At 40.7% G+C, this 25,616-nt stretch overlaps 1 protein-coding gene across 1 annotated transcript in view; it reads right to left on the bottom strand.

The window, feature by feature from the left end:
• LOC122810578 (RLA class II histocompatibility antigen, DP alpha-1 chain-like) overlaps positions 1–25,616 on the bottom strand; it is a 419,522-nt gene that overhangs the window by 214,156 nt on the left and 179,750 nt on the right. The window contains exon 3 of the mRNA XM_044082157.1: positions 22,361–22,651. Within this exon, the coding sequence (XP_043938092.1) occupies positions 22,361–22,651 (291 nt within the window). The remainder of the gene's footprint in view (positions 1–22,360; positions 22,652–25,616) is intronic.

Raw genomic sequence — 25,616 nt, 5'->3', positions numbered from 1 at the left:
TGGTACTATGAGAAAGGTGTTTAATGCGGACAAATCCAGTATTGGTCTCCATTGTGTTTCTTTTCTTGGAACAAGGAACAGTCTTGAGTAAAACCCCTGGCCTTGTTCTTGTTGTGGAACTTTTTCTATTGCATTGATCTGAGCAAGCAGAGCAATTTGCTTGAAAGCCTCTGCCCTCTGGTTTTGCGGTAGGTTTGGCATGCCTTGTTTCCTTGGTAAGGTATGAAAGTGGAACCTGTAGCCTTGGTCTATAATGTCCAAAATCCATTTGTCCTTTGTCAATCTGTGCCAGTTGTCTGAAAACAGAGATAATTTTCCACCCAAGGGAGCTTCTGATTGCTCTTTGGTTAGCGGAAGTAGAGGAAAGTCATTGGGATTGTCCCTGTGGGGCAGGAGAAGCCCCTGTGTCACTTCTTTGGTTTGCTGGTTGCCATTGTCGTCCCCTGTAGCAACCTCTGTATTGTCCTCTTCCTCGGCCACGCCTGTTTTTGCCCCTTTGAAATCTTTCAGGATTAGGAAAGGACCAGTTTTTTGAAGGCCAATTCCTGCTGAATCTGGGTGGCTGAACCTGGAGGAAATCTTTGACTGTCTGAACTGACTTGGCTTTTTCCTCAATGGTCTTTAATACATCTTTAGCATTAGCACCAAAAAGCTTGTTCTTTTCCAAGGGTGCATCTAGAAGTTTTGCCTTAACATGAACTGGTAGAGGTTGTTCTTTTAACCATGCATGTCTACGAATGACCGCCCCTGTCATAGCTGCCCTACATGAAGCTTCCAATGCATCATATCCACACTGAAGAAAGTGATTGCTAACTTGCTGAGAGTTGTGTACAGCCTCCTGCAAAGACTTCCTATCTAAAGGATCAGGAGAGGCTAAAGTTTTCTGTAAATCATCTAACAGGAAATCCTGATATTGAAACATATGAAAGAGACAATTGAGAGCTCTCATAGATAAAGTAGTGGAGGTGTAAACCTTCTTACCCATCTCTCTAATGACCTAGCTTCCCTGTTGGAAGGCAAAGGATTTTTGGAGGTGGTAGCTGAAACCCCTTTCGGCCCCTGTGAAATAGTTTCTAAATCAACAGCATGGGCCCTAAAGAAATGAGAATGTGTTTCAGGGACTCTATAGTATCTATCCGGCTTGGCAGGAGCAGGAGGGAGAGTATCAGGGGTAACACTGGAGTCAGAGTATAGATCATCCAAAACATCAAGCACAGGAGGTATAGCTAAGGGCCTGTGTTGTGGCTTTTTAAGGAAGGTTTGAAGGCGCCTTCTGGAATCAGAATATTCCTGGCCTTGCCACTTAAACTGTTCCCTCATGGAATGCAGAATTTCCCCAAAAGAAATATCCTCAGGAGGGGAGGCCGAGGGGATGGAGTCCTCTGCATCTGAGTCCTCGTAGGTCTGGAAAGGCTCTTCCTGGCTATCGGAGTGGCCAGAGGCCTCAGAATCTTCATCTGAAGGGAGAGGGTCAGTGGGCTCAACCCTGGGCCTCTTATCAGGAGGAGGCTGGGATCCTCTCTCAGGATGGGCCTGGGAACCTCTGATCATGGAGATTAAGTCTGCTGCCATGGTCATGATTTGTGTTTCAGGAGTAGGCTGAGGTAAGGCTTTAGCAATAAGGTGCTTGGTCTTGCTGGCTTCCTTAGCACATGTGTAGGCCTTGATAGACATGGACATGGGAGGCCTAGCAGCTCCACGCAGGAGTGACCTTATCCACAGCAATGGTCTCGGGCATTTCCTCGGTTTCAGTATCCGGAGGAAAATCAATAACTGGCGCCGTGTGGTCTCCGCATCGAGGTATCGGTAATGCGGTGTCTTCGGTTCGAGCGTGAAATAACCGCCTCAGAGGGAACCGGGCACTCGCGGTAGGTTTTGGCGTGGTCGGTGGAAGACGCGGCCGAGGATGTCGGTCCCGGTCTTTACATTTTTAGAGTCTGCGATGTCGGTAATTCCGACAGCATCTTGTAATCGAATTTTTCGCCGAAAAAGTCTTCAGCGAACTCCGCCCGGCGCCTGAGAGTGCGCTTATTGAAGCAAGCACAGGCGGCACAGGCCGAGATGTCGTGGTCTGGGCCAAGGCAAGGAAGGCAGTAAGAATGGAAATCCTTATGAGGTATTTGTTTACCACAAGACAAACAATTATTAACTTTTTCAGTAATTTCTGACATCGGCTGAGGCAAGAAAAGGTCCCCAATGGGGTACTTAGCTTTTTTGATGACTTCGGATTGAAGAATACAGGAGCTGACCGACTGGCACTTGCGAACTGCTTCTGCTTCGGGCACCGCGCGGCAAGAAAGACTGAAGAAGATGGCGTCGGCTGATGCTTATATACTCCTGCCGCTCTGACGTCGGAGAGAAATGCGACAGCCGACGTCGGACCCAGACTTTGGAATCCGGCCGACCGAGGGCTGCCTGAGGCAGGACAACCCATATGTTATGACTGCAGTTGCATTCTTGAAGGACATCAGGAGAGACTGTAAGAAGTTTATGCTCTGGGACGTTGAGAAATTCCCTAATACTTTTCTTAGATTGTGGGTAATTAATGCTTCTCACTGGAAATGATCCCTCAAGAAATGCAGTGTTTCCCCAAAGGATAGCTCCTCAAGAGGAGAGACAAAAGCCAGATTTTCCTCTGAATCGGACTCTTCAAAGGATGCTATAGAAGGACCCGACTCAAAAACTGAATCCTCCTGGTCAGAATCCTCATCTGACTCAAAGGGATCAGAAAACACTTCTGGGACTGGATCTCTTTTCCTTTTCCATGGGGAGGATTCAGGAGGGGGTTACCTGTCTCTAACTAGAATAAGGTCTTCTGCCAATCTCACCAGGTCCAGCTGATAGGCCTGTGAGTGGCAGCTGGCAGGCCTTGCACAAGAGTAAACTGGCTTCCTAGGAGTAGCTTTCTGTTCAGGCCTGGGAACATCAGCAGCATGAAAGCCCATATACTTCGGAGGAATGGGCTTAGATATGGACTGACAACTTTGGCACAACTGTGGTTGTCAAAAACCAAAGCCTGCACAGCTGTCCCACACCTGACTGATGAACTGAATCCTATGGCTTGGCCAATGTTGAGGGACCTGATAGCATATCTGATTCTGAACTGGTCTTGATAGAGGCCTGCACCACCGCCTCTGTCACGGTAGGGGGCTGTGAAAGTGCATTGCATTCTTCTGTGATAACCAGCCTTGGAGGACTGTCCGATGGCTCTAAGTCTGGGTCTTTTTCCTTCTCCCTCTTGCACTTAGGGCGACCAGCATCAGAGCAACTGGCGGATGCCATAGTACATGCAGGACCTGAGGGTTCTCTAAGGTGCCTTGCTAAGATGTTGGCCCTACTCTTAGCACTGAAATGGGCGCAGAAATGACAGTTGGGGATATTGTGATCTAGGCTCAAACAGATAACACAAAAAGGGTGGAAATCTCAGTGTGGAATTTGTTTACCATAATGGAGACAATTATTGATTTTCTCTTGCATTAGTCAAACAAAACCGAAAGAGTTTCCCAACAGGGTACTTAGCTTTCTGAAGTCTTCTCTCTGGTGTGGACCGACCGATGCATTCATTGGATCTCTGCTTGAGGATCTGAAGGCAAGAAAGAAGTGAGAGCAGGTTGACTACTCCACTTATACCTTAGAATACTGACATCAGTCAGGGCATCTGCCGGCTGTTCTGGTAATTAGGCTGGCCAAGGGCTTCCATGGCGGAAAATGCCACAAGTCAGGATTGCAACAGTAAAACACAAAGAACATCAGCAAATGATTTTTCCAGTATGGCCAGGACACTAACTGAACACTGACAATGCAGTACCCAACACGGCAGTTCTGAATGGCACACAAAATTGTACTCTATATTAGAGTATGCAACTACATACAGAGGCTAATTTGCATGCATCATTCTGTATTCCCAAATAACACCTGCATTCATATCTCATTGCAAAATAGTCCACCAAACTTAAATCAGCACCAAGATATATGAGTGGCACAGTATCTGTATAGCTGGCGAGGTTGGAATTCTTTGAGCATCATTTTCTGAAGCCCAAAACACTGAAGAACACAATGCTGGTCTCTGCTTTCCATAGGAAATTGTTACATTTGTGAATTCTTATTGTGTGCTGGCAGTGATTCCCTGTCTGGGGAGATTTCTCCCTTCTTCAGCTTGGTGTAATATAAATATATATTTTATACACACACAAGCGTGCACACACACACACATATATATATATATATATATATATATATATAGATATCTAGATGGATACATACATATATATATATATATATATATATATATATATATATATATATATATATATATATATATATATATACATACACACACACACACACACACACACACACACACACACACACACACACACACACACACACTATATATATATATATATAGAGAGAGAGAGACAGAGAGAGATAGACAAGACATTTTGGGGGGTCTTTTTCCCACATCAGGAGCCTGCTTATGGGCAACTTATTTTTCATCAGTTCTGAAACTTGGGGTTTTGCTAGTCGATGTTTCATAGCAGAACCAAGAAACATGATTGTTCTGTGCATTTGTAAGGCACATTCCCCAAAGGATTGCAGTGCAAAAGTAGCACTGGCAGAACTGAGAAAATACAGATGAACATTGTTCAACCTTGCTAAATTACTCAGTTCATTCATATACTCCTTTGCAGGAAATATGTAAATATATTTACACGTGACTATACATACACATGGTAAAATCCATCATATTGTTTTCTTTACATTTCAAAAAAATATGCTATATTAGGGTACTTGTCTGTTCCCTTGCAAGTAGACTACTTGGATCAGGGATTTCAGTACAAACAGTAGCCCTGATCATCACAGCAGTAACCAGCACTACTGTACTAAATGCAATGTACAGTGTGTATCCACTACTCCATGCATCATGCACCCCCCACACTTAATCCTTAACCTTATGCACATTTTCACTCTAATCTGCATGTATACTACACAACAATGTTGGTTGTGACATGTAGAAATGTATCATCTTGTGTGTTATGCTGGGCCTAGGGCTGAGTCATTAAGTAGCTATTCCATTCACTTTCACCTCAGCAAGGATATTATAGGTTAATAAGTTCAGAGGTTTATACTAGGCTAACAACCACCAGGGCTTTACAAGCCTAGCCATGCAACCCAACCCAATTTTGTCCCAGACTTCCTTGGACACCTACATGGTGGAGTATGTTAGCAAAAAGCTGGTTAAGGATTAAGTGTGGGGGGTGTATGTTACTTGGGGATTAATTTAATTACTGTTAACTTCTGTCCATCAGAGACATAGGGGCCAGACCAGGGGTGAATTTGTGATTTCCCAGCCAATGATCTAGGTTTCATTTGGGTAAGTTCAAGGATGAACTCTGCTTCATGTAGATGGGGAGCTTTTTCCATAGGGTGGGGATCCTTTGAGACACATAACAGTCCCTCCAAGTTCAGGTCTTTGGATTAAGTGCTTCTGGTGCTGTTTGTCTTGCAGTTGTGCAAAGATCCATCAGAGCTGGATCTGAGGATGCCTTATATGACAGGCATAGATCACCTCTCAGTGACCTGTAGGGGACTGAGTACAGAGACAGGACCTTAAGGCAATCTGTGTAGGACAGGGTATCCATAACCTGGATTCTCATGGTGAGGAACCTTTGTGGGCTTTCCAGCTGTTGCAAATACCTGGTTAGGTTACATGCCAAAGGGGGCATTTTACTCAATGATTGGTGTGATAAGGGTTGAGTACAGTGGTGCTACAACTTCCTTGGATCCAGATACCATATCCTTGCTTATGATTTGGGTGACACAGAATGATTTTCTGGCTATCTTGGCTATGTGCTGATCAAATGCCACATTACTGTCTATATAAGTTCCCAGATCCCTAACTATTGGGTCAACTCTTAGGGGCATTTTATTGATGGACTAATTAGCCTGGGTGGAGAATTTTCCAAAGAGCACTATAATGCATTTCTTTGCATTGAGTATTAATCCATGGCTTTCACTCCAGTCATTTTTGTGTGTTAGACCCTCATGTATGACGTTGGTGTCATGGGGAGAATCTATGATAGTTCACAATTTCCAGTCATCTGCAAAATTGGTGAGCCAGAGGCCTCTGACATTAATCTTGACTTCCAAGAAGTAGATGCCAAACATAAGTGGACACAACACAGAGCCCTGGGATGCTTTGCTGGTGACCAGTCTCCTAGTGAAGGTGGTCTCACTGACTTCTTGTGTCCTATCCGTGAGTCAGCAGGGAACCCAGCAAGTTACGTAGAGATGTATGCCTAGTTATGATAGTTTGTCAACAATACCTGAGTGGGGTATTGTAGTGGATATCTTGGTAGGTCAAGCCAAGTGGTATGCACTGTCTTCACCTAATCCATAGCCATTGTGGCATATATTAAGAAGTCTACCAGGTTTTGTAGGCAAGATCTACCATTAACAAAACAAGACTGGGATGGATCACATGCAGAGAACCAAAGATCTTGTTAAATATTTCCTGTAGCCTATACAGCACACAGAAATGAACTGTACTGAAAAATACAATAAAAGTACACCACATCCATAAAAGAAACTGAAAATAAGAACTATAATCAGATATTAAAAAATTTAACATTACTATCCATGTATTATAGATGTCTAAATGAGAACTTGATACAACGCCACAGAGGATGGTTACTTAAATGGATGTCTAGGGCTGAAGAAATTTAACAGAAGATAATGAAATCAATGTACAGAACACCTAGAACCATTACACAGTTCTAAGAAAGAGTAGTCTAGTTATGCAACACATTACCACTTACCATAAGAAAATGAAGAATATAAAAAAATAAAAAATTAGATATGTACTACGGGCAGAAATGTTTTATTATAAATTAGTTAAGTGGAATGGGCAACTCACCTGAACCTTAATTCATGAATCAGGTTATACAAAATCAACCAACCAACCAATACAGTATATTTTCTAGAGATGCTTGTGCAGTGCACTTACTGGCCAAATATTTCCCCTTCCATTAAAAAAGAAGTGCAAGTAATTTATCTTAACTCAGCAATGCCAAACATGACAGAAACCCTTAGTATGCAAGAGTTAATACATTTTCATTTTTTGTGCTATGGTTTTGTTTTACTTATATTACATATTTTAGTCTTAGTTTCTGTTCCTTTCCATTTGTATCAAAATATAAAACGTTATTACCAATTTAGTCCATAGTCACACTCTAAGGTCATTAACTGTCTTACGATACTAAACTGCTTCCGCTTACTTCTTCTGTATAAAGTCCAGTGGCCAGTCTTGAGTAATCTTTATTGACTAACACTGAAGACAAACTTTTGTCTTGCTGGTAAGCATTCCATATTCTGTTATTGTCCATCATCTTTACGAATCTGACCAAGACACTTATGTAATACCTGTCAGTAACAATGTCCAGTGCAACTATTCTAGGAACTACCTCTTATGTTGACTGTGCTTCTTCTATAGCCCTACTCAACACTGTAGCAATAACCTAACAGAATATTCCTTTAATGTAGAGACTGCTCCTGTGTTTCAGGTATTCCTACCAATCTTAGACTGCAGTTTGTAACTGTTCATTCCAGGTCTGCAAATTTTTCTTTGTATTGTCATACTCTTCTTCAAGTTTATCAGTTTTATGCTGCAGTTCTTTCTGTTGAAATGACACAGTTTCTATTTTGTCACTATTATTTTTAATAGACTGGACTACTGAATCTAACTGGAAGTCTGTTCTCTGATTATAATTACCACTATTTCACCTACAACTGCTGCAGTAAAGCTGAATGCAATGGCATCAGTTCTGGGTAATGACTTTTTCTGCTACAGATCTGGTATGCATTCCTGATCCCACAAATTCTGACACTTCAGTTTAAAGGAAAACTCCATAGTAAAACTTAAAAAAATGTTTTTTTTTTTTAAATTTTCATTGTATCTATTTTCTGAGCGAAATGCTTCTTATAAAATGATATGCTTTTCCAAAAAATGTCCATCATGTCTCCCGCCATGTTAACATGATTTTGTTTTACTGCTTTGATGTCTTTCCCAGAATCCATTTCAATTTCCCTAAATAAACACAAGGTAGTGATGCTGTCTTCCCATCTCATTGAAGTGCAATGGAAGTAGTGTGGCTCACAGGCATCTTACAGACCTTTTGTAGAAGTGTTTACAGTTTTTCTGAATGACCATCCATCCGTCCATTCATCCACAACCTCTTTTTCCCATTTTTGCACATGGGGTCGGGGTGTCACTTCAACAGTGACAGTCATCTAGAGCCAAGGTTTACACAGCTGAATGACCATCATACAGCTTTAGCTTGAAGATTGTTTTCAGCTATTCACAGCAGTTATATAGCTTCAGTTACGGAAAGCAGGTAAAATTGCAAGCTTTTGTAAACATCGTTAGTTTGTAGTTCTAAAAGCACTGACAGACTCTCCCTGATACTCTTCCTGAAGTGTTAGAGCTGTTAGGACACTCCAGGAGTTATTATCCAGCATTTAAAAATCTGGTTCTGTTATTCACCAGTGACAAAAATAGGGAGTTTTCTTTTATCTTGAATGCTAGAGCAATGTGCTTACTTGTTTTTGCTCAAAACTATTTTACAAGCACGGTATCAAGAAGGTACAGCCATCTGCTCTTCAGTTCATACCCTTACAAGACTGTTTTAAACTGAGACACAAATTCTTTCATGTATCACATTATTTCACGTTTGTTGCATTACTATCACTTTATTTGTTACACTACAGCATACTATCACTACATAAAAAAAAATCCTTGAGCATGACAAAATAGTCCCTCCTAGTGCTGTTTGTAAGTCTAAAACACTACTTTCTAAAAAACTTTGGAGTCACAGAAATAAGAACATCTTACAAATACTATATAAAATACTGTGGTCAGTTGCTAGGGCTCACACCTTTTTGGATTTCCAAAGTGGGTATTATTACTGAAATTTGAGATTTTGCAAGAAAATCAACCAAAGAAAAATGACTTCATCTTATTACCAAAATAAAGACTATACAAAGTGCACTATTGGCTGTTTATACTTTATATTGATACTGAAATAATATAAATGTAGTATTACAGCTTTCTTCAACATTTACAGAATAAAACAGAAAACATTTTGACTGTAAAATATCAAGACTTTTGCCATTTTTAATTCCCCCTGGACAAAACTGCTCAAATCAGGACTACCCTGCAGAAACAGAGACTGGTGGTAATCCTATTTACCATGTGCACTGATATCATTGGAATCGGAAAGTGTTACAGCCAACAGTAAACCTCAACTTGCATATTTTAACACTGGCAGTAGCCCTCTCTGATTCAAAGACAATTCTACCACAGTGCTTCAATACAATCTGTAGAAGCACCACATTGGGCTGTCCCACAACTTACAGAAAATGTTAATGAAGCATTCTGGGGGAGAGGCATGTGAAAATGAGTCATGTGCTCTTTATTGAAAATACCTGCAATACTTTACATGGGCAAATGATTCACAGAACCACTCATCCGAACACATTAACTCCACCGGCCACATTAACTAGTACGATGAAACATCTGCATTTGCCCATTAGTTTCAATAGGAGACATCATGCTAGAAGTAAGTATCAGGGAGTTCAGCAGAGAGGTAGGTGGGCTGTGTATAAACATGTGATAGCATGTGTGTGTGAGTGTATGCAGAGATACAGGCAGTCTCTTGTGTATGTTTGTGTTAGTGTGTGTGTGTGTCTGCCTTATGTTTGCAGTAGGAGGGCTAGTTAAGGATTCATCACTGGGACAAAGCAGAAATTCCCTAAGACTCCAAGAGCAGAATAAGTTATTTCTTATATTTATTTCATTAAATTGCACTTCTTAACACTTATAATTGTACTATACAGCTAATCTACTACATTTTGCACTGTTATAAAGCTTTTGTTTTACTGTTTCACTGCATTTGTGTACTGTTTTATACTGTTTTAACTGTATTTTTCATTGCTAGATAGTGTTTCATTACTGTAATTGCATTTTTACTGAATTACTTAACTGTAAACTGCTTTTTCATACTGAGAGTTGTATTTTCTGTTTGTACGTGCTCTATATGTGCTTTTCTGTGCATTTATTGTGAGGTTTTTATGTTCTAGTCAGGTAGCATAGTCTAGCTAGAGGCCTACTGTTATCCAGGCCTGGTTGTTTTGTTTGTTGAGTTTCCTGTGTTTCTGGCAGTCATCTTCTGCTGATACTGTCTTGTCTTCTCTGTTACTGAGAGTAACAGGGTTGCCTGACCTTCTCTAGCACAAGTGATTGGTTGAAAGAGCAGGGTCTAGCAGGACTGGGTAATGATTCGAGCTTCTAGATTCTTCCATCCTTTCTGGTATTTAAACCCTGTGTCTGCAGGGGGCTGTGCTTGTATTTACCAGGTTGTGGCTTTGCAGTTGCCCACCCCTACTGTAAATTTGATCTGGGACACTCCTCCCAGTCTAGTGTCATTAGCTCATTCTACCTAATACAGAGAGAACATTTGAGAAGGCCAACCCACTTGGGTTCTTAACCTTGAATTGTCTTCTGTTTCTCCTTTCTCCCTTTCCACTTTACTAAAAAAAACTTTGCTAGAATCTCCTTGTGTTCTGACTGAGTGTACTTCTCAGCTGATAAGTATATTTTTGGCACTGTTTAACTGTTCAGAGTTGAATAAAACAATAATTGAATTCAGTTCAGAATACAGTACGAATACCTTGCATTTATTTAAAATGTATTTGCTTTAATATTGCTACACACTCAGGTGTGCTAGCTTGCACTACACTTGAATTGTTTTTAGTGCTGTTTTAGCTGCTTTTCTGTAAAAAAAAACTTATAAGCTTGTTTCCTGCCTTTCCTGTAACTAGTCTAATCCAGATACAGATTTTCTGTATCCAGGACTGTTTGTAAGCTTCTGAGCTCCCCAAGCCTTTCTGTGTTGGAGGGAAGCCTTCTAGCTAATCAGTGGGAGTGGTAAGCACTAGGTAGCCTATCTACCACAAGAGGAGTGATTCCTGGCCCGGAATTTGCAGTTTATTGGCCGTTTGGGCAGTTTTTCCATCTCTTTCAACTTTCTGGTTTAAAAGCCCGATTTTGTGCTTGTTTCCCGCCTTTCCTGTAACTAGTCTAGTCCAGATACAGATTTGCTATATCCAGGACTGTTTGTAAGCTTCTGAGTGGTGCCAAAGTCTGCTCTTCAATATTTCCCTTAGATCTGCTAGTTCTCTCCTCTCCTGCACTTTTACTAGCTTATTAGTCTAGCACTCTACCAGACTTCTTGTAGCAATTATTGTAGCACACAAAAGTGCTACCAGCACTAAATGTTCTACAAGGAAACAGCTCCAGTACTTATTAATGCCCACCCCTCCAGGTATGTCTAAAGGTCAGTTCCCTGTGCTTTCTCCAATTAACCTGGTAAACTTGGGCATCCTGAGGCAATGTAGTAACTGCCTCATGTACACTGACAACCCTCTCCTCTTACCTCCCAACACTCAGACTTGCGAGAGATGCACTTATATATCCAAACTGGAAGCCACGCACTCTCCAGCCAAGACCAGAATAGCTGGTCAAGAGGATAAGGTCAACACTTGCACCACACCCCTTGGAACACATAGCCCTCCAGAACACACACCAGCACTGCCTTCACATAAAAACACAAACCACACACCCACCTTTGTGGAGGCTCTCAATAAAAATCGACAGCAGAGACCTCCAAGGCAGAAATGCACTTGACCAACACAACACTAATCATGAGACACATAACTCTCCTAAATAGTGTGCCACTCAACCAAAGCCCCTAAGGCAAAACAGAATGCCCAACACACTAGTCATAGGTGACTTGATATAAGGTACACTGATGTCCCACTAACTAGGTTGAATAAGGAGAAAGTAACAGTCAACTGCCTGTCAGGTGCCAGGATCCACCCCATAATGCATGCACTCAGGTCTCTCAACAACAGGTACAAATATGACTCTGTAATTGTACATGTGGGTGTGAATGACCTGAGATGTACCTCCCTGGACTACATGAAAAGAGACATGGAGGAGCTTTTGGATTATGTAGTGCAGGTATGACCCCAGCCCTGAGCACCATCTTACCATCACCCAGAATGATACCACAGTACAGGCAGAAAATGATTGATTTCAACAACTGGCTAAGTTTCTGGTGTCATTCTAAGGGGATCCATTATCTGTCTGCCTGGGATGACATGATTGACAGACCTCGATGCTTTGCCAGAGATGGCCTGCATCTGTCACCCCTGGGCTTCTGGATACTGGCAAAGGCTCTTGCCACCCCTATAGTGCCTTTTTTAGGTGGTGTTCCAAAGACCAAATTACAACCATAACAGCTACAAACAAATGCAATCTGAGGGTCATGCTGCTCAATGCTAGAAGTCTAAGTCTCAAAATGCCCTCACTCAAAGCACTCCTTAAAATGGAGAACATTGACATTTATGCTGTAACAGAGACCTGCTTCAAGGCAGCAGAAAGCACACCTGCACTACTAGGTTTTAACTTATTCCACACCTTTTAGCCCCAGAACTTGGACCGAAGCTCCAAAGGCGGTGGAGTTTTCATATTCATAAAGGATGCGCACACCTCCAGACTGGTAGCCCAACATAATGCATCAGAGATACTTCAGGTGCAGCTAACATTGGGTAAGACAGTGATTCAAGTTGTAGCCTGCTATAGGTCCCCAACCATGTCTCAAGACTCACACTCCACATTTCTAAGCATGTTGGAGAATATTAGGCTCCAACCTAACACTCTCATACTGGGCGACTTCAACTACCCCTCCATTAACTGGGAAAACTACTCATGTACCAATAAACTTGCCCAATGTTTCCTGGAATTCATTAATTCCAATGCCCTGGACCAGCCCATTCTTACCCCCACTAGAGGTAGCAACATCCTTGACCTGGTCATTACTAACATGGGCGACCATTGCTCTACACCAATAGTCAACTCCTCCTTGATTAGACCTGACCACAAACTTATCACCTTGGAAATCCACATCCCCCCCCGCAAAGGTAACCATCATGAAAAGCTTCTCCAAAGCTAACTTTGGGCTCCTAAAAACAGAGGTGGCTAACTTCACGGCACCCATGCAAATGCAGAATAGTTGCATGACTGCCGAATCATACACCGAAGCAGTGTACAAACACGTACACAAATGCATGGATCTCCCCATACCCAATAGAATCAAGACACTCTCCACCAAAAAAGGAAGCTAATCTGGTGGTCCTCTGCCATAAACAAACTATACAACAGAAGGAGGAAACTGATGCGGAATTAGGTGAAGTCCCAAGACTGGAAAAACTCCCTTATCAACCTCAACAAAAAGTTGAGATCCCTCATCAAATCCTCTAAAGCTAGCTATGAAAACAGAATTGCAGCAGATAGTAAAGACAACCACAAGGCCTTCTATATTTATGTAAAGAATCTCCACGGCAATATGCAGATTTGCTCTGAGCTACTGCACAGTGGTACCTCCTATACCGAGCCAACAGATATAGCCAATATACTGGCCAAAAGATTCAGTGCCAACTTTACCCCTCCCCCCCAAAGGACCAATCACAATACCAGTAGATTGCCAGGAACCCAGTACTACTGCTGCACAGGTTAAAACAGAACTGTCCAAGGCCAAGAATACAGCTTCTATGGGAAATGACAATACCCCTGGCTGTGTTCTACATGAACTACAGAGTGAACTGGCACCTCAACTGTGTGCCCTGTTCAATCACAGCCTCACCACAGGCTTTGTCCCTACCAAATGGCACACTGCTACAGTCATCCCTCTCCACAAAGAAGGAGTGACTACAGACCCTGGGAACTATCACCCTATTAGCCTGACAAGTCTGATATGCAAAGCTATGGAACGCATCATCATGGACCTAATAAACAAGGATATAGGGAATCTCCAAACTCTGGATCCCACACAGTTTGGTTTTGTGAAGGGTAGATCATGCCTGCTCAACTTGGTCAACTTCTTTGAGTCAGCCACCAGAGCTGTGGATGAAGGCAAGGTGTTTCATACAGCCTACCTTGATCTGGCCAAGGCCTTTGATACCATCCCCCACTCAGGAATCATAGAAAAACTCACAAAGCTAAACATCAACCCCTATATCACTAGGTGGGTTGCAAACTTGCTCACAGATAGAACCCACAGTGTAAAAGTAGCTGACTCCAAGTCAGATTGCAGACCAGTCACGAGTGGAGTCCCACAGGGTTCAGTCAAGGGTCCCCTTCTGTTTGGTATCTACTTCTCTGAAGTCCAGGCCAACATGAAGGGACTCTGGCTGACAAAGTTTGTAGATGACTGCAAGTTGGGAGCTATTATTAACTCCCCAAGTGATGTTGACATCCTACAGAAAGGCCTCACTGTGACCGACTGGTGTCAGCACCATGGCCTTAAGCTCAGTGCCAAAAAATGTGTTGTCATCCCCTTTGGGAAAAACCCGGTTTCCATGAATTACCACATCAATGGTAGTCCAATGAAGACAGAAGGCATTATAAGAGATCTGGGAACACAGGTTGATAGCAACCTCTCTTTTGACCACCATATTTCCCCTGTGGTCTGAAAGTCCTTCTATGTGGCACATCTCATTACTAAGGGTTTTGTATCCAGGAAGAAAGAGGTCATTGTCTCCCTCTACTCTTCCCTCATTAGGCCAATTATCGAGTACAATGCCCCATTTGGCATGTACCTCACTAGACACCTGCAGTAACGGGAGAGGCCACAAAAGTACCTCAAAGAGGATACTAGGCCTTAAACACTTGTCCTATATAGACAAACTAAAAAAAAATCCAACTATTCTCTGTCTCATATTGCCTGCTTAGAGGCGATCTCTGCTTGACTTACAAAGGCATGTCTGACCCAGCTCCATTAGAAATGCTACATCTAAAGAAATCCCAATCCTTCTGCACCACATGCTCCAGAGACCTCAACCTCATTACCACAATCAACAGAACGTGCTGGAGAGACAGGTTCATAACCAAGAGACTGCCGATGCTATGAAATAGACATCCCATACATGTCAAGACTGCCCATGCTATGGAACAGACATCCCATATATGTCAAACAGAGCACCTCAATGGCCCTCTTCAAGAGAAATCTTGATGAGTGGATGGGAAATAGAAAATTCATTCCGGGGATCACTCCAGTGGCTGTACTCAACAGAGCCACTGAGAACTAAGGTCAGGTGGCACGATGTCAGGGTAATCCTACGGGCTAGGCTTGTAAAGCCTCCAGGGCCATTACCCTAATAAACACCTATGAACCTATATGAAGGACAGTTTGTGTGTGTGTGTGTGTGTGTGTGTGTGTGTGTGTGTGTGTGTGTGTGTGTGCATGTGTTTGTGGGAGTGAATGAGGAGGGTGCCTGTGCTAATACGATGCCCAGGTAAAGTAATCACTGCAGCTAATTGCTAATTAGCATTTGTGATAATCATCTAATGATTCAAAGACATGCAAATTAAGTGATAATGAGGTCTCTCCTCATTTCCACTAATGTGCCACTGAATCACTGTTTTTCATGATTATGTTAAAGAAATCTTTTGGCTGTAGCACTTGCTTCTAGTGGTTATTTTCTTTCCATACCCTAGCCATACTCTTTCTCTTCCACTCTGCAAGCAATGCAGTAGAAAACAGTTTCACAACAAACAGCAGTTTTTTTCCTTAATAGCAGCTGCTGCCATCTGCAAGACTGATTACCTGTGCTAGAATGTGAACAGTACCTGGCAAGAAAAAACAGAGATGTCATTGTGTCTGTGGAATATTAGAAAAAGCTAACCAAGCTAGAGTTTTCACTGTGTGATACTTTAAACGTCCTGTAATAGAGGCCCATGGGATATATGCAAATAACCCCTTAAGAACACCAAGTGTTTCAGCTATAAGGCTTCTGAATGCCCATGACTTTTTTTTTCTTTTTAAGCCTTTGTGGATACATTCAGGTCAATAAAGCCAAACCCCACTAGCTGAGGATATGCATACTTCTGCCTTCTTGCTTGGCTAGATTTTCCTTAACAGTTTTTACTAATTGGCTTGTCTGTGTGACCTTTTTATTCTTTGGTTTGTGTTTGTGAACTATCATGCTGGCACATACAAATTCTTCTGCCAAAGCACAAGGAAGTCCAGCTTAAAAAAAGAGGGTATGCTTTCCCTTCCCTTTGATGACAATGCAAGGAAGTAAAAGTTTTATAAAGTGCAGGCAACATTCTAGTAAATAAACCATACTGCAGGAAGAAATTAAAGTTAATAGTTGAGTTACACTGTGGGAGGGGATGAAGTTTTCCTTTAAGCTTCTGTTTCACAGATTTTAATTATTCTGTTTTTATTTTTAACTGACCTAGTGAATGTAAATGAGAGTTTACTCTGTTAATAACCTTAAGTTCAACTATATCTGTTGTAATAAATGTTAATGTTTTAATTTGTTCTGAAAATGCAACAATTCTGGGCAATAAAAACTTTTTCACTAGGACTCTGGTAAATTCCTGCTTCCACCAGTCTTCTCTCTGTCACGCTCATCTGAGCTTCCTACTCTTCTAACTAATTTGACATTGTTCTTAGGTCCTGCTGACATATATGTCAAATCTGTAGCTAGATCTAACTCGGCTCTACCTGCAGTCTCTTTCAACTACAAATTACAATATGAAGAAGGACTGTTGCTCTTGGCTGTTGTTGCTGCCTTGTGTACTACGGAGCTTCTAAACATTCATAAGTGCCACTTTACACTCTGTAGTAGTTAAAACTATTCCTTTTTCATTTTGTGAAGTTATATTATTAAAATGAACTAGCAGCAGCTGAAACTACTTGGAAATGCAAACTAATATTAAGCTGATTGGAAATGTTGACTCATTTGAACTACTCATGCCTGTGACCTCCTAGATACACCTAGAGAGCTGTCAACATGATGCCCGACAGCTCTCTGGCACAACTTACTGAACATTCCTCTGCACTTTTTACTGTCACCTTTGTGTTGTTTCTGTGAAGGAATTTTATTTCTATTTATGACTGGGAAGTTCATAGAAAGCACCTGTTTAGCTACTGACCTTGTTCTACCCTTCCTTTCTAGGTCCTCTGAATTTTTTTATTTTATACATTTGTTAACCACTTGAGTAAGCTTACTTGACACGAGTCCCGTAGTAAGAGAACCTGAAAAAACTGATGGTTAAGTGACTTGTTCAGAGTCACAAGGCAGGTAAATGCAGGGGTAAGGACTCAAACCCTGTGCCTTGTTACAGAAATTAAGATCCTTAATCCTTCCCAAACAACATGTCTCTGGGTATACTTGTAATGTCATCCATTCATTCTTTTTAACAACCCCCGAGGCACAAGCCCTAGATGGTTTATCTTCTTCACCTTAGGTACATTTAAGAATATGTACTCCAATCTTACTAGAACAGAGTTCAATTTATTTAGTTTATCCCTGTATCTCCTTCAGGTAAGCTCTGTATACATTCCTGAATTTGGTTCGGTATGGAACTCTGGAAATTTGATTACATGAACTAAATGGTTCAAAGATCTTATGGATAGACTAAAATGCATACCTTCTTGTTGCAACTATCAGTTAACCTTGATTTTCTTTCAAAAGGTAAGGAAGAATGAATATAGGAAGATAGGAACATACTAGGAAGTGATATGATGCCTAGCCATTTACAACTTTAAGCAGACAAACTTGTTCTTGCCACCCTTTTCAAATGGTGCTCACCTCCCAAACTGAGTAGAGCAGAGCAACTGGGTACATGATAACCTAGTGTAAATCTGGCTTTACCCAACCAGTTATCAAGACTAGTCTTCAAGATAGACAAAGTGGTACTTTGCTTGACCCATACTGGTAAATTATTCTAAAGGCTAAGAACATGTTGAATTAGGAGCCTCTCTCTCCAGTGAGTCTTGTTTATTTGTTGGCATAGATTTAAGTCCTTAGTATGGGTGTTTGCAGAGCCACTACTTTTACAAAGAACTAGGTCGTCAATTAGGACTGTGTCTTTCTTGGCTCAAAAAGTGAAGCACAGGTCACCTCACAGTAACTTATAGGCTATTGAGCATAAGGAGAGTTGTGCTAATCTATCAGGGTAGATGAAGGATTTAAGACCTTTAATTTTCTTCAGTAGAAATCTCTGATGTCTTTCCAGATGAGCAAAATGCTTGGATTTGTATATACCAAAGGTAGCACTCAATTCTTTGATAGGTCTGATAAGGGAACAGCACAGTGGCTGGATCAGGAAGATTTTCCCTTGAACATTAACTGGACCAGATAGGAAGATTTCTTATATGTGGTGTAAACATGATGACTGAATGAGAGAAAACTATCCACAAAACTACCTAGTCTCTTATGACTGTATCTATCTGAACAGGAGTACCGTTTATAACATATGAGGTAGGAACACCCTTTTTGTCAAATGTTACTTTGCTGCATTTTTTTAAAATTTAGTTTAAGACTGTTTTTGATAAACCATGTATATGCATATTCCAGTCCTTTGCTGGAGCTGTTTTATATCAGTGGATGAGTAAATAACAGTACCTAGCTTGCAGTTATCAGCAAACTTGGTTAATCACACTATTAGAGTATTGGTTTGGATGCCTAACAGGACAGGGTCCAGAAATTATCCCTCTGGCATCCAACTGCTTATAAATTTACATTCAGGGAGTGAATCAGCAACTTTTAACAGCTTGGGATCTGTTGGACAGCCAGTTTGCAGTCCAGCAGACAATGTTGGGGGTTTGCATTAACACTGTGTAATTTTTTCAATAATACTAGCATAGGGGGACACTGTCAAAAGACTTGGCCAAGTCAGGATAAGCAGCATGCACAGAAGGAACAGTCACCTTTTTTTGTGATGAAGAAAAACACAATGTGAATATGAATAGAAACTGCTGCTAAATCTACTTTCACATTGTTGTATAAATAGATCAAGACTGTCAGTATGTGCTCTACATATTCTATCAAAGAGGGATCCCAAGTGGCAGGATGCTGGTAATTTACTTATATATCTTTGAATGCCTTAAATAATAGAGGAATAACCAGTGTTGTCTGCTTCAGATCCATCTCCTCTAAATATCTCCTTTTAAGAAGGCATGGCCTCCACATCTCTACAAGGCCAGCAAAAATATCCCCATATAAATGTCACTGTTTATGTAAACGTAATGTTCTACAGTAGACAGCCTGAAGACTGGAATGATGTGCCACTGGGGTTTGAATGGCTTGTGAGACAGTCTATTGTAAGTATGTTAAAATCTTACTCATTCTCTTCAGAAAGCATAATGTTTCCCCTCAGATACCTTCATAGGTACTAACAAACATTCTCGCATTTCTGCTTTTGGCACAGACTGATGTTAATCTAACTGTGCGACTAATGCCACCTGCTGCTGCAATAGTGGCCTCCAGTACAAAAGTACTCTCTCATGAACAGCTTATAACTAACATCTGGGTGGGTAAACACAGACTCCCTGGGGATCTTGAATTTGTTGTACAAATGAACCTTCCTTTAAAACTACTGAGGAAAGAGCTCTTTTGGAGGGGTTTCTTCTAGAATACATTTCAGTTCCTGTTGCTAATCCTCCTGCACTTGTAGAATAATTTTTGCTGTTTCAGATGCAGAAACTGACACTGGCAGTGGGTCCCTTGTGACTTTATTTGTACCAACATCAGAATTCATGTTTGGCAGATTTGTGACGGTTTTTTGATGATCCTGAAATGGGAGCCATGGCACTGGGAAAAAATGTAATTTGCAGATAACTTCCTTATTTTGTGTTTACCTGAAGCAGTCTCTTTTCTACTACTTTCTTTACTTAGTTCCATCAAGTGGGAATGGAAATCAAGCCAGAAGTGGAAAAAAATCATTCAGCAACTGAATGTGCCAAAAAACAAATGAAAGAATTTAAGGGAAATCATCAGACGAGAAGTGAAAAAATGGGAAATCAACAAATATAGTGGCAAGTACAGAGACATCCTGGGACAACCTCCCTTTGACCAATATTCAACACAAGAATTGTTAAGCACAAGTGAACTAAAACCAAAGGGTGAAAAGCTAATAATGGTTGCCCAGTGTAGCTGACAAAGTACACGTTGTTTTACAAAGTCCATTGAAAATGTGGGAGAACTGGAAACAGCATATCTTTTTCCTGGGTTTGCTACACTCATGTCAGAGGGCCTGAATATTGAATGGCACAATAATAGGATAAGACTGCTACACTGGGGATTCTGCAAATACTACAATATTGAAGTAGCTTAGAAGTACTGGAAACATGAACTACAAAGCATTACAGATAGCGATGAAGTTTATACCACATGGGATCACCCATTACTAGTAGTTCAAAAAACAGATGTGAGAAATCCAGATATAGTAGCCAATGAAAAAAAGACAAAGAAGCATTGATAACTGAAATTAATACAGTGTCTTATGTACAGACGGACACATCATAAACACCAAGATACGCAAGCAGAAATGAGAGCAATGTGGAAGAAAGATATCTAGACAGTTGCAACAGTAGTAGGAGAAGGTCTAATAAAAATAATTGTAGTTATACATAAATATGCTATCAATACATGTAACTCTGTATGAATTACAGAAGGAGGCAATTCTGAGCACATTTTGGGTGCTCAGAAATGTACTCTTGGTGAACATCAAAGACTGAAACAATACTATCATGAACTTTAATCATACTTTGACTTAGGAACGGGGTCCATTCCTGGGGTCTATATTACAACACAGAACATTTAAAATGTTGAGTGATCTAATATTGACCCGTTTTCAGTGAACGCTGAAAATATCGAAGAAACAGAAAACCAATTTTTTTCCTAGGGAAAGAATTTGGTTGTCCATTTCTGTTGCTTCGCTATTTTCAGCTCTCTGGTGGAAAGTTACGGGTCGGGCTCAGATAAGTGTGTGATTGTGTGTATGTGCGGGTTAGGTGAGTTAGGGTTAGGGAGCAGGTGAGGTGACTGAGATAGTGACGGACCTTAGGGTTAGGGTTTGGGTTAAGGTAAGTGGATAGTTAGTGGTGTATGTATAGTTTGGTGTAGGGTTAGGTGTAAGACTTTAGGTGTATGTGTGTGGATTGCTGTTTGTTTGGTGTGCTTGTGTTGTGTGTATGTGTTTTGGAACAGCAAAATTTTTCCCTAGGAAAAAATTTGCTGTTCTGAATGTTCGATGTTTAGCATTTTCGATTGGTAGGGTTCAACATTAGAACACTCGACATTTTGAATGTTTGGTGTTCTAATATAGACTCCATTCCTGTCATGGTGACAGAAACCCAAAAAACTTGGAGAAATTAAACCATTAAACACAGACAAAGTTGTAGAGAAACTCCACAGGGAATGCCTGTTTACCTTCCCAGAGAACAACAATATACGGGGCATCTGCTAACAGATTCACAGACAAAATGAACTGTCAGTCAGACATGTTCCAGTCTTATGAATAGGTTACAAATGACACTAACAGTGGTGTCTCAGTAGAGGTGGTTTACCTGGACCTTTGCAAGTGCTCTGACTCAGCCCCACATGGGCTGCTACCAGGAAAACTACACAGTTAAGGATAAGACTTAAGACTGAAAATAGGAAGCTAGACATCAGGATGGCTAAAGGAAAGGATGCAGATGTGGTGAGAGGTTCACTATCAAGAACAAGTGAATCAAACAATGGAATACCACAGATATTGGTTGGGGTCTGCTACTCTTCACTGTATACATTCTAGAAACAACCAAGAGAAACAGAACAGGATCAGCTTCTCTGAGGCGTGCACAACAGTGGAGAATCGAGAGGAAAAGTTTAAGGAATAACTTGAAAAGGGTGCCCAACTCGGTAGAAATATGGCAACTGTGGTTCAGTGAAGATGAAAGTAAAGTACCACATGGACCACAACAACCCTGGTGTGAAGCATCAACTGATGGACATGGAGCTGATGGTAAAGAGTGGGTAAAGGTCCAGATGTGTGCATCATACTTTCAATGGACCATTAGAAAGAAAGTTAAGAAAGTAACAAGGTCAAGCCACAAGGAAACAGAATGCTGGGGTGCATTCTCAGAATGATAGACTCCAGGAGCAGAGAAGTAATGCTGTCACTCTACAAGGCTCTGGTCAGACCACAGTCTACAGATCATACATGGAGAAGAACATCAGGTGGCTGCAAGTCAACAGAAAAGCAAACAGAAGAGTGTGATAGACAAAAGAGAATGAGTCTGACCACAGATTAGAGAAGTTGGGAAAAAGCAGAAAGGACATCTATAGCGTGATATCTGTGCATAAGACTATGCTGGGGAAATGCGTAGTTTAACCTAGGCTTCCAGCTTTGCAACTTAGCGCACTAAACTAGGTTAAACTGTTAACATTACAGTTAAATACTTACCCCATGACTTTATGCTAGGAGCCTTAAGACCTGGATGTTCCACTTTACAGGAGTAAATGTCTTTCTCTTCTGGAATAAAATTCAGATAGGCAAACCTTCGATACTTAGCATCGTCCCTTGGATAGAAGCTGGTCAATTCAACTCCCTCGTACACTGGATTGTCATTTTTATACCATGTGATGTTAAGCACAGGAGGGAAGAATTCATCAACGTTGCAGATCAGTGTATTTGGCTTACCCAATTCAATTGGGTCTTCAGGGTATACCATAACATATTTTGGTTCAGCTGAAAATAAAAAAATAATATAAACAGAATAAACACATAGTTAATTAAATATTCTTTCGCCACAAATTGACTACTAATTTATCTTTTGTTAATAAAATCTGTCTGTACTGGAATGGCAGTATACCTCATCAGTCTATTTACCATATTTCATATTAGTCTGAATGTCATTTAGTACTGTTGGTTTCTTGAGATTCCACTGCTGTATATGTACATTACTGAAGAGTATGCATTTTTGTAGAGTCTATGACTCTGATTACAGTTTTGCTTGTTCCTTCACTTTAATCAACATCTTACATGTAAAAGTTTGCCTTGCCTAGCTACAGCATTCTACTTTACCAAAATAACTATCACCTATGCATAACCTTTGCCCAAGCTATCAACTTAGTTTACTTGCATTTCTACACTATAAGGACACTCTTAAGCAATTTATACTGTTCTCCATGTCCTAAGTTCTCCTGTAAAAGGGAACTTTACAACTTAGAATAAACTCTCATATGAGCATTTTGTTATCTGTTAACTAGGTGAGCGGGTTAGTCCAAAACCTCTTCAGCCATGACATGGGCTACAATGGCAAGAGTTAAATACATGTATTTGGAAAATTTATTTTAGCAAATTAGTCAGCACGTTTTGATGTGGTGGAAGATGACTAGACTACTTGGAGAAATCCTACTCAGATGCAGGAAAAACATAGAGACTCAAACAAAAAAAATCAATGCTCACAAATGAATAAATAAAAAAATGCTGTACTTTTTTCAGAATCCTCTTACTTTTGTAGGTAACATGGCCTTTCAAGTGAGTTAAGATCACAACATTTAACCTTTGGCTGGTACTCCAAGATTTTTTCCCTTATACTTAATATGACACCCAAATCTGTCCCAAGTCACCATCTACAATCAGAGTTAACCAAACAGCCAATTGATGAACAATGCTGTCTGGTGATTTCTCTGCCAGACTGTATTTCAACAAACTCTGTTACTTATTCTTGCAGGGGATGGCTTAAACCAATTGAACTGATTGGGTGCAACAGGCTACAGTCAGGCCTGCATTTGTCACTGTCAGCTGCTGCTCCATCGTGGTCATCATCATAACTGACGGCAAAGCCACAGCAAGAGAAGTTCCATCATATTCAGTAGTCTTGCTCCCTATGTAAGTATCAGCCTTACTAGTGGAGCGGACTACATATCCCTAAATCCTTGCACTCAGGCTTAGGCTCTCCTTCTCACAAAGTAGTGAGATCATGAACATTGAGTGGCGGAGCCAAACAGATATTTTACTTCTTACTGTTTGAGACGGGCATACCATAAGGTATATTTTTGGCATGCAACAAGATATACTAGACAGTATGGGATGGTCATAGATGGGTTGTTTCAAGGCTGTCATGTCTCAGCTGTCCCTGACTCTGCATAATGTCAGAATCTCGAAGATGTTTCAAGCCAGGAATAAAAAATGCAACCTACTAAAAAACAAATATAAAAGAAATGATGCACTGAAAATGCAGAAATACATCAAAATATAATAACTAGTGGTTTCATTTTTTTAAACAAGAAACATCTTTTATTGAATTATCATTTATGACACAGGCAATCATAAATTTATATAAATGAAAACAAACCATATTGAAATATTTTCATTTACAAACATTATACATCACTTGTAATCTTCTACACAGTTACTCTTAGTTGAACACTACCTAGTTCATTCACTTCCTGTCTTCACTTGAACTTCATTCTTCCTCTACATTATTCTGCATGTTTTGTTCCCACAATTTTCATGTTTTCTTTGTAATTTGCTCCAACCCTTTTCTTAAGATCCCACTTCCACCACTTCTAGTATGGTCGAAACTCTGGATTTCCATTTTCTTGTAATTGCTTTTTTTGGCAGCCACCAGAATTAAACTCAACAAAGCCTTATTGTGGCTAGGCAATTCCGATTCTATATCGCAACTCAAAAAAAAAAAATCCATAGTTAAACCAATTTGCTCGCCCAGTATTTCTGACAGAGTAGTCTGCAGGGCATTTATAAAGTCTGCTAACTCATTACACTCTCAAATGTATGTACCCACTTACCCCCATTGCACAGCCAACATTTGCAATCTACTTGTGGGAAAATTATTTTGCTAGGGGTATAAAAATACCTATGCAAACAATTCCAAGCAAAAATCATCTTCTACACCTCGTTGTATATTTGGGAGCCATACACATACCCACAATTATTTCTTTGTTTATTGCTTATCCAGTCTCTCTTCCCAATTCTTTCTAACCTCCTCTGATTGATTCCTACAGTTATCATGCAATATTGTATATGCTCTACTAACTATCTCTTTTTTAACAGCAGCTTCTATTCTAGAGTCTACTGAAAACACTAGCTGTGCTGTTCTTTCTCTTAGGATCTCCAGGTATTTATGAAAATAAGGAATGTGTAACACATCTAGCGCATCTGTCTCTGTTAGAATACAGCCGGGTAGCTGTCTTTAGGGATCTGCGTGATTTAAAACATTTCTTTTCATAGTGTACAGCTGCAGTGGCTGTGCTTTTCAGCCGTACTGCTCTACAGCAAAGTGCTGCTGCAGCCTTCTGGTTTCAGTGATGTAACTCGCTGGGAAATGTCTTGCAAGCTACACGCTGGAACCCAAGATCGCCATATTCCTTTCTCTTTCCCTTTACTCTCATATCAATCCTTGACAGGGAAGACAATCTCTGTCCTGCTGTCCAAATGTATTCTTGGCATCTTCCCATTATATTACCTTTCCCTCTTTAAATATTTTATCCCAGTACATTGGTTCCTTTGCCAGTTTTCTCCAGCAAATTCCAGCCCATCTTGCCTGGTTCTCTGTACCCCTAATTGCAATCATCCCTATCGAAAGAATCTCCTTTCTCATTTTGCATGTTGGTTTAGTTCTTAGAATAGTTTCTGCTACTTTATGAACATAATATTCTGTATTGTTATTGTTAGTCTCCTTAAGGATCTGCAT

The sequence above is a fragment of the Protopterus annectens genome, chromosome 9.part0 (genome assembly GCF_019279795.1).
Source record: "Protopterus annectens isolate FY-2018-M chromosome 9.part0, PAN1.0, whole genome shotgun sequence".
NCBI classification, from domain to species: Eukaryota; Metazoa; Chordata; order Ceratodontiformes; family Protopteridae; genus Protopterus; species Protopterus annectens.
This window is presented reverse-complemented; position numbering and strand designations above follow the sequence as displayed.